Source organism: Oryza sativa, chromosome 6, assembly GCF_034140825.1.
Source record: "Oryza sativa Japonica Group chromosome 6, ASM3414082v1".
Taxonomy (NCBI): domain Eukaryota; kingdom Viridiplantae; phylum Streptophyta; class Magnoliopsida; order Poales; family Poaceae; genus Oryza; species Oryza sativa.
In genome coordinates this window covers 8,440,940-8,458,293 of record NC_089040.1, presented here as the reverse complement: position 1 = coordinate 8,458,293, position 17,354 = coordinate 8,440,940, and the positions used below count along the sequence as shown (strand labels likewise).

Here is a 17,354-nt window from a genome sequence, read left to right as displayed (position 1 = left end):
AAAGAAGAAGGCTGAGTCGAACAACGTTATTATTCCTTACATTTTTACATCACAAACCACTGACTCAATTGAATGGATTCTATGATTTTTTTTATCGCATAATTGGGTTTTTTTTCTGTAGGATGGTACGACCTATTATTGTTTTTTTTTGCGCATATTTCGGCTGCCATCGGATGGATGTTTGGGCATCTTCTTTTCAGCCAAAGCCCATTGTATGGCTTATCTGGCTGAGGCTTTTTAGCCAAAATTGGTGGGCTCAACATTGGATGCATAATTTTGTGTGGATGATAAATCATGTGACCTTCCGTGTGGCTTCCCTAATTCCCACCCATGCTGAGCTACTGGGACTAGTTAGAAGTGCTGATTAATTATTAATTAGTGATAGTAATTTACTCCCTCAACTTGTAGCAATCGGGTTGTTATCCATTTGTTTTTTCTAATCCTTAAACCCATCTCATGTGAACGCTAAATATCAATTGGGAGCTACAACCATCTAGCCACATAAGATCGTTCAACAAGCAATATGCCAACCGATGGAAAATCTTTGGATGAAATGAAAATGCCTAGTTCGGCTGATAAGCCGAAGCATTTTGCTTTCCGATGGCAACCTTCACTTTAGGAGGTTTGTTTACAAGGACAACTATTGTAACTATTTGGTATACCCATGAATGGGTGAGTTCCTATTTAGCAGGTTGCAATTTCTTAACCACAAAAGTTTCCAACCCTTCTAACCCTTCCAATAGTTTGTTGTTAGTTAGTACACTCTTTGTTCTTACTATTTGGCCTGGAAGCACAAGAGGATTTTACTTGGTGCCAATTAGGTGATTCACATTGATGCAATTTATTACATACTTATATATGAATTAGTAAAGACACAGTATCCTAGTCTATGCTTCCCTATGATATGTGTAGTCTATACTATTTTTTAATGAAAATTTCCTAGTCAGCTCAAGACTTTGAATTTAAATTTAATAGTAAAAGTATACCTTATTCTGGCTTATGTATGCCATTATATGGGTTGTACGTATACGCAAGATAGGAAGGGTGGAGATCTATTTTTTGTTTGAGATAGATCCAACGGGTTTCAGTTTTGGGTTATCTCTTTTTCAAAACTACATTTTGAGATAGATACATGAGTCACGTGTTGTATTTTTCCATTGTTCTAATGTAAGCGACATGTTGTTAATTAGATGGTTTAAAAATCTATGTGATTTTTCCTAAAGTGTATTTATTGTCCATAGATAGTCCCTAAATTAAGATGCAAAGTAATATATTTCTTTTACTCTTACACGCTTGTTAATTTTGGTCTTGAATTATAATTTTTTAAAAATAATCTAATGATGTGCACATATACAAAATTAGCTATATATGATTTAGATGGTATAGTTGTTTAAATTTTGTTATCACGAAATATGTTAATTTCTATCTAACTAAGCAAGCATGAAAATAGGAGAGGTTGTCCTCTTGCATGAAGGGGAGGGTGCGGGCTAGGGATGAAAATGGGCAAAAAATTATCTCAACCATTTCCATAACCATATTTTTCTCGGAACCGGAATAGGAAAAGGTAAAGCCGGAAATGAAGATGGTACCGGAAATGTTGGAAATACGGAAACGAAACTATACATACGGAATCATATCGGCATCGGTCCAAAACCGATAACAAATATCAGAAACGTCTAGCTATAAAATCTCACATTTAACTTTTCATGGCTATGTAATATGATTATGATGAAATAAATTCAAGGTTATACTATGTATATTACAAATTTTGTTTCTTTTAACCTTATACTCTTGTTAGGGATTTGGTTAAGAAGTTGATTACGAATTGTCTCTAAACTATGGATCAAATAAAAAGTGGATATTTCATATTTAGAAATAAGGTAATTACCATCATAAAATAAAAAAAACAACAATTTGGAAACGGTCGGTGTAAAGTAAAATCGTTTTCATTTCTATTTTCATCGGTAACCATTTCCACATTGCTCGACGAGTAAAAATCAGAAATGAGCGTCGGTCTGTCAGGAATTTCCGTGACCATTTTCAACCCTAGCGCAGGCATAGCGTACTTATGTAGCGTGCTAGCTGATTTTATCTTGTAATCAGAAAGAAAGAATAAAAGCAGAATCAGTCGATCGATAGCCGGCCGATAGCGTATTGTTGATGGTATCAGCCGATAGAGTTAGACCAAATCGGCTATGGACTGGTTAGCCCCGACAGCGCGGGGCATTGAGATGGGTTACCTCTTGCGAAGAACTCGCTGGAACACGAGAAAAGCAAAAAGGGTGGCGATACGCCGAAGTTGTATTGGAGTTGTTGCTGTATTAAAATCCTATGGGGCCCATATTTATACCTCGAGTATAAACTTAGTCTATTATGAACACAACTCAAACCTTTCTAAAGTTAAGATACAAACAAGACCATATACGGCGGTCTTTTGCCAAATCTCTAACAAACAGACTCAATATCCTAATTAATAGATACAATTGCCTTAATCAAGCTCTATCTTTTATTGGCATAATAGTTATCCCAATCTAGGGCCGTGCCGAGCCCAAGTCATGTTGTATCGGCTGTATCGGCCATCGGCTTCATCAAGCTTCGACCAGCTTCACACTCTGTTTCAGCCGATATGGTATCCAGCCGATGTGCAGTCAGACTTCAAGTTCGGTTCGATTCAACACCAAATCCGCTTCGATTTCTTTCCTTATTTTCCGAATCTGATGCCAAATTATGTTGTTAACACTTAGGTATGTTTGTAGGAGTGCCACGTGGCAGGTTACAAGATGTTTAATGTTTAATGAAGTTTTAAGAATATACTCCCTCCGTCCCAAAATATAACAACTTTTAGTCCTTAGGATTTGTCCCAAAATATAACAACTTTTAGCCCTCAGGATTTGTCCCAAAATATAACAACTTCTCCTCCAACATTCTCTTACCTACTAATCACAACTCTCCACCATTCACTTTTCCCACCTACCTCCACTACTCATCCAATCACAACCCTCCACCATTCACTTCTAAAACTTCTTATATTATGGGACGGAGGGAGTAATAGATAACAGATTATATGTTTTAAAAAAATATTGCGTTATGACAAGATCATATATCTAACTTCATTCACATAAATGTAAAGGAAAAAAGTCCGAATTACCATGTTGAACTATTACAAAAGTACGAATTACCCCCTAAAATACAAAATCAGACATTTAACCCCCTAACCTTTTCAAACAGGATAAATTACTCCCTTGGACAGGAAGAAGGTGGTTTTAATCCTATATGGCACCCACTCAGTCAGCAATAATTAATAAAATAAATATTCTAAAATTGGGTGGTCCAACATGTTGCCCTCCTCTTCTTTCTTTCCCATCCTCCCCCATCTCTCTATTCTCCAATCAGCATGGAAAAAGGTGGTGGTGAGTGTCCTCCATAGTTAGTGGAGGAAGGCGGCGACGACAGTAGAGGCGGCAGTGGTGGCTGGCGTTGGAGCCCATCTCCCCATTCTCTCCACACCATTAGCAAGATGCATTGTCGGCGCTAGATCGAGAAGTGGCCGTTGCATTCAAGCTCGTTCATGCCCCACTTCCACTTCCGCTGCCGGGGAGCTCGCGGTGCTGAAATGGGCGTCGTTGAGCTCATTTTTGCCTTTGCTGGGGAGGAGAGGGAGAGGGAGAGATGGATCTGGCGGCGGAGTACGGCGTCAATCCGACGACACAGGATAGAGTCGATCCGAAGGACGCTGCTTGCCCGGCCACTGCGGGGTCGGCCTAGCGCTAAGGCGGAAGGCGATGATGACCACCACGATGATGACCTAGGGGGGGCGTGGCCCACCAGATCAATGAAGAGGAACACTGCCCGCTCGGTCACGATGGTGTCGGCATGGCACTGAGGTGGAGCTGACATGTGGGCCCACTATTTTTTTAAGAAAAAATGGTTGATTGGACTACCTCTTGTACGCCATATAGGACCAAAACCATTACGGATTAAGTTAGGAGGTAATATGCCCAGTTTGCATAGTTTGTAAAATGTATGGTATTCGAGGTTAAGGGGTAAATCAGACTAACATAATAATTCAGGGCGTAATTCATACTTTTTTCCTAGGGTTAATTAGATCCATCCCATTTCAAATAAATCCTTACAAAATTAATTCATATCCGTGACACTGAAATTTTACAAAATTAGAACCATGACATCGTTGTCATGTTTTTCATCTTCCCCATCTGCTGGTGGGACCTACCCATTAGATTCAACCTTTTCTTTCCCTCCCTTATCTTCTTCCTTCCCCATCTCAGCGCCGATGCTAGAGCAAGCTCCTCATGCTCTCTTCCCCATCTCTCTCCACCTCTTCCCCAGTGCTCAGCGGGACGATGCTAGATCTAGGACGAGGGCAGCACAGAGCTTGCCCACGGACGCCACAACAACCCTCATCGTTGATGTTCTCGAGTGCAAGGATGGGGAGCATGCACGGCTTATCATTGCCAAGCGCAAGAGCGGGAGCGAGGGAGGAGCAGCAGCTGCGAACACCACGACACCAGAGAGAGGGATTCCATCATGAGCAAGGAGAAGGGCAACGTCGGCGAAGCACCCACAGCCCCTCGTCGTCCTCATCCACGGCTGGGCACATGAGCACCTCATCTTTGTTGACCTCTTGCGCGTGGGCGCATAGCAGAGCGACACCCTTCGTCGTCGTCATCCACAACCCCGGGACCTCATTGCCACTGTCCTAGAGCGCACGCTTGGGGAGGACGTGCAGCCCTTCTTCACCGAGCACGAGCACTCCTTGCAAAGTAGAGCGGGCGCTGTGATGGTGATGGTGGGTACGCGGCCATCGCAGCGAGGGTGGAGCCACCCAGCATACGCTGGGTATGCGGCTGACGTGGCGGAGGACTAGGCGCATTGGTGGCGTCGCCAAGCACGCAGCGGACATGCATGCGGTCAGCGCAATGAGGGCGCAAGTAGGCGAGCACGGCGTCATCGTCACGGGCTCAGCCACCGCCATCACTCACAACGCAAGATGGCAAGAAAGAAGGAAGAAGACGAGGGAAGGAGATGGATTGGAAATGTGACGGCGGTGGCACGGTTCTAATTTTGTAAAATTTCAATAGCACAGTTATGAATAGACGAATTGTAATGACATTTGTCTGAAATGACTATTTGCAGTGGCAATGATCGAATGAACCCTTTTTAGTAAATGTACATGGCCAAGCAGATCAATCTTTTGATCAATATGACTATGTTTACTCATCAATTTGCTAACAACAATACATGAATACATGAGTATGTTACTCTCACGGGACACGGGATAGGATGGAAAAGATGAACTAGCAACACAAATACCCATCAGTTTCGAACATTAAACAAATCGAAACCAGCAATTACAAAAGGAGATCGACGTGCTACAACTAGCAGCTACAGCCTACACTAGTGACTAACTAGCAAAATAGAACTCTTGCCACGCCTAAGTTGGTGAACCCTAGCGCGCGCGCGTCGATCTGATCTCACGGCGTCGACGGTAGTCGCTGGTGGAGGCAACGCCGCTACGCATCCATAAGCTGCTCAATGCGACAGGGGACGACGCCACAGCTTGCCGAGGAACGCGTCGCTCTTGCGCAGCTCCCTCCAGCGTCGCTTCACGGCACGCGAGCTGCGACCGTCGTCGAGGCGCAGGCAGAGGAGGGCGAGCTCGGCGTCGTCGTCGGCGGTGAAAGGGCGGTGGAAGACGTCGCGGGCGAGGTGGTCCCTCCACCTGTCGCGGCACTGCGCGGGCGAGCGGCGGCTGCTGTGGCGCGGCATCTGCGCCGCCACGCGGCGCCAGTGGCGGGAGCCGTGCTCCATGGCGAGGCGCTCCAGGACGGCGTCCAACTCGGGCGTCCACGCTGGCGGGAGCCTGATGCGGACGACGCACCTCCCGAGCGGCGGCGACGTCGCAGATGAAGAAGCGAAGACGGAGGCGGCAGAGGAGGAGGAGGAGAGCTCCATGTCCATGGCGTGCGGCGTCAATCGAATCGTGGGTATGGATGAATGAAATGAACCGAGGACACGATGCATGTTGCTCCTTATAGCGGCACACCTGCAGACTCATTCTCCGACTCGGATTGGTACTCCTCCTTCCTTTCCTTTTTCAGAAAGAATCACATTATGCACTGCGAGTCCGATTAGGATTCAGTTTTTCATATTTTTGCTTTGCTTCGCCGATTGATAATATTTGAGAAATGACTCCTTACTTTTCTTTCAGATAATGTTTAGGCACTAATTTTGTGGCCCGGTCGCTGAGTTTTTCTCGATCCCAGTTTTTTTTTTATTTTTTAGAGAAGGGTATTTTTCATCCAACCGAATGTATGCTCTGCTACAGTAAAAATGGCGAGGGCATGCTTATGACTAAGTAGACTGAGTAAAGATGAACCCGGTGTGAGGCTACTATTCGCAATAAAGTTCAACTAGCCTACTTATCGAAGCAATTCTTTAGCTGATAATGAATTAGACATTAAAATTGCGCTCACGCTGATTTTGAGGAGCACACTACTATGTTGATAAAGGACACATGTTTCAAGGCATAAGAGAAGAAAACCTTGGTGGTTACGGTCGGCTTCACCTATTAGAGTGACATTTATATATAATTTTAATGGTTTTATTTCATGAATTGGTAGGAGCAATACTTTGTCGGCTCCCAAACCTAAAGATTCGGAAACCGATATGTTTAACTGTATCAAGCCCTGGATCAGTAGATTGATACAGCTTCAACAATCTGGATCTTCATTGCGTACATTTGAGCAAGGCTCCAAAGGATATGTTATTACATAAAATAATAGGGGAATTTACAAGATTGTGGCTAACTATTACAGCAGAAGCTATAGAATAACTCAACTCTAATATTTTGCTATAGACTTAAACCATCTAACTAATCTATATTTGAGAACTAGGTTGAAATAAGACTAACTTATATGATTGAACTCCTGGCTTCGGCAAGAACTTCAATTTAACTCTGGAAAAAGGGGGCTTGAAGCAAGGGTGAGTACAACGTACTCAGCAAGCTATTATATTCAATAATGAATGTATGAAAAGGTAATATTTGAGTAGGATTACGATTACTTGCAGAAGGCAGAGAATATAGAAATAGAAAGCCTGATATTTTAAATGCAGCAGCATTTAGTAAAATCTTGAATTAGGTTTCTAACCAAAGTACCATATGAGTCCCGATACTCAATTCCGTGAGCACGGCTATTCGAATAGATTCATGTTTATTTTATTGCAGTAAATGTACGTTTTACCCGCAATCCATGACATGCCAATATTCATTAGCTTAGTCATGGCAAAGCTTTTCGGTTACTAACATCAGTGGCACCTGTTCCATGAACTCTCATCCTCATGCGCTCTGAACGTAACGTTATCAGCAGCGAGAGGAGTTCTGGCGTTCCCGAGGTTTTTAGAGAGAGAACTGGTTGAGAGACCCCCGTCATCTCAACCAGGTTTTCACAATATACACACACTTGAGCTCAACAAATTATTTACCTGCGCCTCGGTAAATGTTATATTTGCCCTTCGCGGCATTAGTTTGCATCCTGCGCGAGGACTTAAATAAGAACCACTGTACAGAGGTACCACCTTTGCTAGACAACCTACTTTGCAAGGTCTGTCCCCATTCTAGAATTGTGGTCGTACTCGTTCATTTGACATAAGTACTTGGTAATAACTATATCGACTGAGACAGTACTAGCCACCCGGAAATCAACCAATTCCTACGTACTGTCCCAATCTAAGTTCATTATATTTTTACGCAGTCTAATTAGGCAGGGCTAAGCAAAGCTAGCATATCTGGTTTGCTATGTTCAGGTTATGCATTCAAAATCATGAATGACTAATGCATAGAATAGAAATATAAGAATATAGGATAATTATGCTCAAAGAGGAAGAATAATAACTTGCCTTGCTCCAACGCAAATAAATCCAAAGTAGACAACCTGATTATCCGATCCTTGAAATACCACAGGTTGCCATCCAAAATAAAATAAGCTCTACTGAAGAAGAGGAAGAGCCAATTTCAATAAAAGCCATAAAATAACAAGAAAGCGATAAACGGCTAAGAGGGCTAGGGTTTAGGGTATAATCTATCTCCTTTAAAGGGTATAGGGATTATTGGGTTAATATTTTATGTGGAGGTTCTAGAGGGTTGGAGGTTGAGGTGGAGAGGGGATCAAGCAACTCATGTCATTTATATTTCATGTGTGGGTCTTGGTTGCTTAGAGAGTAAGGGATATAACTGGTTAAGTGAGTATGTGGCTAGTATTGGCTGGTGGTAGGTTTGGGTAGTATAATACCTAGGGTTTGGTTATATTTAAGCCGATTGTGGAGTAGGGCAACATATCGGCTAGGTTCTATATTTTATGTATAGGTTCTAGAAGATTAGGTAGCTAATAGTATGGTGGATAGGTGGATATGGAATTTAGATGGTGGTTGGAATTTAATTAGGAAGGCATCAGCTGGGTTTGGTTGTTTGCTAGTCGCTGCTAGAGTTGGACAGTATAACGACTAGAATTGGTATCTTCTCTAGCCGGTGTCAACAGACAGCATAACGGCTAGAGGAATAGGAGGTTTGTGTGGGTTTAGTGGGGCGGAAGTGTTACTCCGACAACCGTGAGTGGCGGCGGAGCGGCTAGGATCACACAGAGCCCAAAATCTAACTGTGCGGCGTGCTGTGGAGGTCGAGGGAATAGTGAAGCTCCGACCACTATACGCATCGAGGCGTGGGGTGCCAGGAGCAGCACTTCGACCTTGGGTTTAGGTTTTGCTGGGCTTTACAACCAACGGTCCGACGTCGGGGATAGTAAACCGCGAGCGTCCCCATGGAAGGCGTAAAGTTCCAACCGGCGGCTTTTTAGTGGCTAAAGGGTATTTTGGAAATAAACGGAAATATTCGAAAAGCAAATATAAGTTCAAACTATATTTGAATAAATTCAAATAAAATTATAAAATAGCAAATTTGGGGTCAAAAGATGGGGTTTGAATTTAGATAAATTTAGGTCCAAGTTTCACTGAAATCGGATCTACGGTTTAGAAGATATGGGCTTCTAAAGATTGGAATTTGAATTAAATCTAGAAAAGACGAAAATGTACTGTTCATGGGCCCACCTGTCAGCCTTTCTTTTTCTTTTTCTTTTCCTTCTTCTTCCTTCGTTTCTTCCTCTTCTGTTCCTGTTTTTGCCGAACAGGTAGAGAGGAGAGGGAGGAGGGGCGCTGGGGCTCTGGTGGCCGGAGATCAGCGACGTCGGCGGCAACATGTGTTCCCGGACGACGCGCATCTGGGGAGGGTGGTTTCCGGCAGAGGGAGATGAGGAGTTGGCCGGAACGGCGGCGGCAAGAGCTTGCTCCGGTCGATAAAAGAAGTGGCTATAGTGGCTTATAGGATGGCTAAGGGAGAGGGGAAACTAGAAAAATGGGTTCATCTCGTCGAGGCAAGCCCGGTGGCGCGAGGGTTTGGTCTGTAATGCACCGGTGAGGGAGATCGAGTGGTGGCGGCAATGGTCGGACAGGGCCAGGAGAGAGAGAACTCGAGGAGCTCGTCTATGGGGAAGGAAACGGGGTCTCTCTGGCTATATATATAGGCGAGGAAAGGCGGTGGTTAGAGGCGGTTTCGGAGGAGGAGACGAAGGGGATTACGGCAACGGCGACGTGAGGAAGAAAATGACGGCGCCGGCCCTTCATCCGATTGGTCGATCATGTCGGTTTGGCTTGGCGTATACGGTTGCTGACGTCGGGCGGCGTGAGATGGCGCTGACGTCGGGCGGCAGTGGAGGAGAAGGGATGGAACACGGTGACGACGTGTCAGCTCGGCAGTCTGCAGCGGCGGCGGCGGCGCGTACACGCGCGCCACGCACGCGGCCATGGTGCTCGGTGGTGGCGGCGCCCACAGGGAGAGAGGAGGCGGCTCAGCTAACTGGGCCGGCCTGGGCCGAGTAAGAAAGGAGAATAATTCGGCCCAAAAACAAAAGGAGGGTTTGAATAAATTGGATTTAGAGAAGTATTTGTGTTTGAAGGGAATTTAGATAGCTAGGTCTCGGAAAGGATTTGAATAGTTTGAATTTGAAGGAAAAATTGAGTGAGAGAGTTTAGAAGGAAATTATATTTGAATATAATTTCCAAAAGAAATATTTCTCTAGTTGGTTCAAATGCAATACTTTGGAGAGGGAGTTTATTTAATGCACTCGAATAGAAATTCAAAATATTCAATACCATAAATAATATGGCTCTAGATTTGAATATTTTTGAGTATGTGGAGGGAATATGGAGGGAGTAGAGTAAATAAAATTTTAGCCCAAAATATGTGGTATGAAATTTAGAGAATTAGATATGGGCTAAATGAGGTTTTGGATTTTGGGGTGGAGGGATAAAGTCTATTTTCTCAGCACAAGAGCAATTATTCACAATATTTGTAATAATACTATTCTTGTGCCGAAGAGGGAATCAAGCCACAGGGATTAAATTGGTGGCCAGATCAAAAGGAGGACTTGAATATTTGGCGATAAATAAGAATATGTTTGAAATCAAAGGATGGGTCGTCAATTAATTCCAATAAGATTGGAATTGCTTCGATTTAGGTTCAAAGGTAGTGTTGGAGGATTTCTTGGACCACAATTCATAAAAGTAAAAATGATTTTTAAACTAAATTTGAATAAAAGAAATTTTGGTCGAAAGAAGGTTTAAGATGCAAAATCAAATTAAAGAGAATACCTCAATTTAACAAGACCAATTTTTAGAATAAAAACCACAAAGATTTTAAATACCAAAAGGGGATTTTATGCATGTTAGTTTTAGGAGGTTCCTCTAATTGTAATTTCTCAGGTTTAGAAAGTTATTAAAAATATAAGAATCAGCATGATGCATATTTAGAAAATAGCAAATTTTCAGTATGTTACATACTTCAAAATATTTATACATATATTTAAACACAAGTGAGACATGAACAATTTGGTATGAAGTAGAGGTGATATTTTTGTTGTATTAATGACATACTAAGTTTGCTTTCTTGTATGGATGTAATTCCATCTATTAAAAAGGCACATAACTTATAATACAACGAAAATAAATAGTAAATAGTGGTGATATGCGAGTTTACATATATCCGGGACAATGTTATTTCTGTTTGAATATGAAAGATACTATTGTCATTTGGTATATCAAAATTTATGGTCTAGATATTTATTTTTTATATAATTATAAGGCGATCTATACTGTCCTTATAATTAATTAATATAGCGAGATAGGATTTCTTTAGCATTATTTTTATAAATAATTTAGCATTATTTTTATAAATAATAAATAAGCTGTTCTTATAATTAATATGGTGAAGTATGACTTTTTTTAACAATCTTTTATAAATAAGTTGGCTGCGTATCTTCGCAGGCTTCTTTCCTATTTTTTGAGAAGACCATATTTGTTCATTAAAAACATTGGAAATGATCCTGCAGGGATCTACTACAGTTACACTCGACTTTACACATGCTGATTATTTTGAATTTATATCAAACGAACAGATCATACAATTACACAAGGTAATGTATCGACACCATTGTATTTGAAGAGTCACCTATAATGAGACTATTTTCTAGGTCCGTCCTGATCAGTTCGATCTACTGTTGCAAGAATATATAAACTATCCATGCAAATATTTCGATCCATAAGTACGTTGTACATTAATTTGGTAACAGACATGTACGATCAAAAGACCGCATTTGTTCATTGAAAAACATTGGAAATGATCCTGCAGGGATCGATCTACTACAATTACATATGCTATTTCGAATATCAAATGAACAAATTCAACAATTACACAAGAGAAGTAGTGCAGCTAGCTTTACAAATTACAATCTGATGAACTAGCAAAGAATTCTTGTCATAATGGACCGTCAGTGAACTGGCCCTAGCTAGCTACGGCGCCATCCAAAAGCTTAATTTGGCCGCTGGCCGCATCAAAGGACGGCGTCCACCACCGTGGCCGGAGACAGCATCGATGACCGGGGGTGCCACAACTTCCTGAGGAGCTCATCGCTCGTGCCGATCTCCATCCACCGGCGCTTCACGGAGCGCGAGCTGCGGCCGTGCACCGCCCTGCTGATGTCCTTCCATCGGTCGCCGCCGCCGCCGGGGCGCAGGACGAGGCGGGTGAGCTCGTCGTCGTCGGCCGCGGTGAAGGGGCGGTGGAACACGTCGCGGGCGAGGTGGTCCTCCACCTGTCGCGGCACTGCGCTGGCGAGCGCTTGCGCGGCATCTGCGCCGCCACGCGGCGCCAGTGGCGGGAGCCGTTCTCCACGGCGAGGCGCTCCAGGGCGGCGTCCTCCTCGGGCGTCCACGCCGGCCGGAGCCTGATGCGCAGGACGACGCAGCACCTCCCGCTCGGCGGCGCGGACGACGGAGTGACGGCGGAAGCACATTGATCATCGGCGACGGCATTGGAGGAGGAGGAGGGCTCCATCATGGCCATGTCGTGCGACGTTGTCGATCGTGTCTGTGGAACTACGGGTGGATGAACGAATTGAAGAACCAGTCACTCGCTGCGCCTTGCTACTTATGGACGCACTACTCGATCATGCTCCGATTCAGATTACTAGTTCTCGTTCGCTTCCTTTCCATTTTTCGGAAAGAATAAACACGTCTATTGATCCTGGTTCTGATCCGTTTCGGATTACACTAGCACGTACGTACTGCGAGTCCGATTAGGTTTCGGTTAGGTTTGGATTGTTCATAGTACTTCTTAATTCGCTGATTGATTTTCGTGTGGCTTAGAGCAAGGATAATAATAGATTTCAGTTCCTACTATTAGCCAATCTTAAACCCAGTACAAATAATAGATTAGCTATAAGGTTGGCTATAATTTTCTTCTCATCTCTCTATCTCTCACTTATACATTAATTGTATTTGTCTTGGAGCTTGTGTTAAGTTAGCTCTTGCATGAGAGCCAACACCCTTAACTTTTTGTTACATCTCTCTTCCACATAAGTTTATAATAGGCTTATAGCACACTGTTATACTTGATCTTATACGTTGGTTTTGGGCCTGGACGTGTGCAATAGAAGCGCAACTGACTTGACTAGCTAGGAAAGTTAAGGCCCATTAATGGTTTGTTGAGCCTGGACGTGGGAAATTATTTTGGGACCGGATGTGTTTTCTTTTTTTTTTAAGAAAGAAAATCGGAGGGTGAATATTGAATTTCATTTTATTTTATGATCTCAACTTAGAAAGTTTCAACCGAATTTGAATATTTTGATAAAAAAAATTTATAAAACTAATAAAGAAACATTGGATATTTTTGCAGAATAAGCAACCAACAGCTTGTGCAAATAGCAAAAGAGAGGGACCTACATGTACTTCATCCGTCCCATTCTAAGTTTCCATATCCAACTTTGATCGTCCGTTTTATTTGAATTTTTTTATGATTAGTATTATTATTAGATGATAAAACATAAATAATACTTTATGCGTGGCTTCTAGCTTTTTATTTTTTTAAAAAAATTTTCAAATAAGATGGACAATTAAAGTTGTACATGGAAACTCATGACTGCACTTAAAATATGATGGAGGAAGTACAAGCTAAGATAAATGGGCAAGGGAGATTCAGACACCCGGACTGGTCCAAAGTTTAAAAAAGAAAGGCCTAAATTTTTCTTTTTACAAAAATACTCCCTCATTCACAAATTGATCATCATATAATAAAATCCAAAATTTCTCAAATTGATCACCATATAACTATATGGACATGGATTTCTCATCAGAATATAATTAATTCAGTTTGGGTGAGAATGTGTGCATGCTAAGGTGTATAATTGGCATGAGGGTTTTAATCGATGAATGCATTGTGGGAGAATGTGTGCATGGTGTCTTGATTGATGTGATTTAATTGTCCTTGGTATTGGTGTATAAACTTATATGATAATCAATTTGGGAAGAAGAGAATACTACATAACAGTATACCGTTTTAATGGACGAACTGACGTCATGATAATGTCAGTATGATAAGTACCTACTGGATCTAGTACCTACAGAATATCATGTATGAATATCATGTATGATATTCCAAAGGTATCAGATCCGATACCTATGCTACTGATGTCAACAATTCCATTGCAAAAATATACCTTTATGTAAAAGATCTTTTTCCCTTGGATGGATCCGCGAGTTCCAGTGATTTAATTTGGATCAAAACAAATTGCCCTGGTCCGTACAGATGATGTTCATCCTGGTCTAAGGATGGCAACAACTATTACTCTCTCCGGTAATAAGTATATGATATTTGCTATATTTATTTTTATGGTCTTAGAAATACAACTCTGACCATAAGTTTATATATTATAAGGTTAGGATAAGTTTAATAATAAATTTACGGTTTTATGTAAAGTACTTTTTATGACACATCTAAACTTACATTTTTTATGTTTTTAAAATGTGCATTTTAGAAGTTACTAATTATCAAAATTATAAAGTTTATCAAATATTATTCTAGATGCCAAATATATTTATGACTGAAGGGAGTAGAAGTATTTTCCTTTGCGTGTCCCATGTATATTTTTCCTCTCTACTCTGATTGATCTACGCCATCCATGGACATGTTCCCATGTTAATGTAACTAGAAAGGAAGTCCGCACAGATGCGCGGGTATTTTATTTAATTGTTTGTAAAAATAATGCTAAGAGAATTAAGTCATGTCACACCATATACATATAAGAAATTATAGATTTTTCCTCATAATAACAAAAATTTATGTTGTGAAATGGACCATAGATTTTAATATAAATGATAAGAATGTCTCTTAGATTCAAACAAAAATCACTTTTGTACAAGTTACATGTAAACTCTCCTATTATCACCATTACTTATTATCTTATTCTTAAAAGATAGATATGTTTTTAAAAAATAGGTCTTCATCTGTACCACTAAAATAAGTCTAATACAACATTTATACGTAAAACATCCGTTTCCACTTTATACCTAAATGTATATGTCAACATTTATTTCTAAATCTACGAATAAATATTCTTAAAAATACAACTTCTATTGGTTATTAGGATAAACCGTTAAAAAATAGACATGAATGCCCCCTCTAATGGGTGGAACCATCAAGATTTTATTTATCTATTTCCTTCAAGCATGGGTAGACATAGTCGTGTCTCTCACGGCTAGTATGGAGCACGACTTTAATTAATCCTAGTTCACTATCGGGACCCTCAAAGACGATTACATTAGTAAGTAGAAAGATAAGCACTATTATCAATGGTGGCCTCTACTGGGCCTGCCTCACCCTAACCATATGTGTGCCCCTGCTATACTTGTGGTAGCATAGCAAGCTCTGTTATCCATGCTCGGTGCCCTTCAAGGAAACAAAGAGAAGATGGATACGATGAAAATAGTTCTTCACTTCTTCCCATAAATAGTTTCATTATGTTTTGCATAGATACGGTTTTGTTTATGGTGTTAACCAGTACTGCTTAATCTTTAGAAATGAGTGAGGTTGATTACTGAAAATATATATAGCTAAATAAACATGTGACCATGACAATTTTCATAGTATCATCTCATTGTTTATATTTTGAGAAAGATCTATATTTTAGCATCTGGTTTGTTTTCGTCATCTATTGTTTATAATTGCATGAGATACCTTTACTAATTCAAAAAATGTATTTATTTTCCAAAATTATTTATAACAACTAATTTGTTGAAGTGCACTTATACTTATAGTTACGTCAATGGGGTATATAGCATACATTCATCAATTATCACTTATGAACGATATATTATAATTCCTTGTCATAATGGACCGTCAGTGAACTGGCCCTAGCTAGCAACGGCGCCATCCAAAAGCTTGATTTGGCCGCATCAGACGACGGCGTCCACCACCGTGGCCGGAGACAGCATCGATGACCGGGGGTGCCAACTTCCTGAGGAGCTCATCGCTCGTGCCGATCTCCATCCACCGGCGCTTCACGGAGCGCGAGCTGCGGCCGTGCACCGCTCTGCTGATGTCCTTCCATCGGTCGCCACCTCCGCCGGGGCGCAGGACGAGGCGGGTGAGCTCGTCGTCGTCGGCCGCGGTGTAGGGGCGGTGGAACACGTCGCGGGCGAGGTGGTCCCTCCACCTGTCGCGGCACTGCACGGGCGAGCGCTTGCGCGGCATCTGCGCCGCCACGCGGCGCCAGTGGCGGGAGCCGTTCTCCACGGCGAGGCGCTCCAGGGCGGCGTCCTCCTCGGGCGTCCACGCCGCCGGGAGCTTGATGCGCAGGACGACGCAGCACCTCCCGCTCGGCGGCGCGGACGACGGAGTGACGGCGGAAGCGGTGGAGGAGGAGGAGGAGGAGGAGGGCTCCATCATGGCCATGTCGTGACTCGTGCGACGTCGATCGTATCTGCTGAAGTATGGGTAGATGAACGAATTGAAGAACCAGTCACTCGCTGCGCCTTGCTACTTATGGACGCACTACTCGATCATGCTCCGATTCGGATTACTAGTCCTCGATCGTTCGCTTCCTTTCCATTTTTTCAGAAAGAATAAACACCGTCTATTGATCGTGGTTCTGATCCGTTTCGGATTACACTGGCACGCACTGCGAGTCCGATTAGGTTTCGGTTCGGTTTGCATTGTTCATAGTAGTTTTGCTTAATTCGCTGATTTGATTTTCGTGTGGCTTACGTTGGTTTTGGGCCGGCCTGGGCGTGTGCAATGGGGGAATAAGATCACTTTGACTCCCTCAACTGACCACCGAATCTAAATCGTATCCCTCAACCGTAATATCAGAAATCTTGACCCCCGAACTACCAAAACCGGTACAATTTAACTCTCTTGTTGGTTTTGGAGGGCTGTTTCGCTGACGTGGCGCACACGTGGCAGTGTTGAATTGGTTTTCGTCCCACATGGCATTGACGTGGCGCTTATGTGATTAAAATTAAATAATATATGCAGGCCCATTTGTCATTAAAATTAAAATAATATATGTGATTAAAATTAAATAATATAGCGCTCCTCCTCCGCTCGGCCGTCGCCGCGACGCCGCCGTCCGCTGCCCGCCCCCGTGCGCCGCCTCCACTCGGCCGTCGCCGCGACGCCGCCGTCCGCCGCCGCCGTTGACCCCGTGAGAGAGAGAGGAAGAGTGAGAGATAGAGAAGTGAGAGAGAGAAGTGAGAGTTGTGTATGACAGGTGGGTCCCACAATTTTTTTTATAAATAGAATGCTGACTGGACTGCCACATGTACGTCACGTAGACCAAAACCACCGCGGATCGAGTCGATGGGTTAATTCGTCCGGTATTCATAATTGGGGGTGAAAAATGTCCGGTTTTGTGGTTCGGGGGGGAGGGGGTAATTCGGACGACCGCGATAGT

The 17,354-nt window shown here is 42.6% G+C and overlaps 2 protein-coding genes across 2 annotated transcripts; both read right to left on the bottom strand.

Moving 5' to 3' along the window:
* Positions 1–5,550: 5,550 nt before the first annotated feature.
* LOC107275396 (transcription factor MYB44) lies at positions 5,551–5,979 on the bottom strand. The gene has a single exon (XM_015786781.1). It carries the CDS (start codon positions 5,977–5,979, stop codon positions 5,551–5,553), a length of 429 nt encoding a protein of 142 aa, XP_015642267.1.
* A 9,838-nt stretch (positions 5,980–15,817) lies between these two features.
* On the bottom strand, positions 15,818–16,354 carry LOC107275562 (transcription factor MYB44). Its single transcript, XM_015786780.1, has one exon. The coding sequence runs from the start codon at positions 16,352–16,354 to the stop codon at positions 15,818–15,820; it is 537 nt and encodes a 178-aa protein (XP_015642266.1).
* Positions 16,355–17,354: the final 1,000 nt, after the last annotated feature.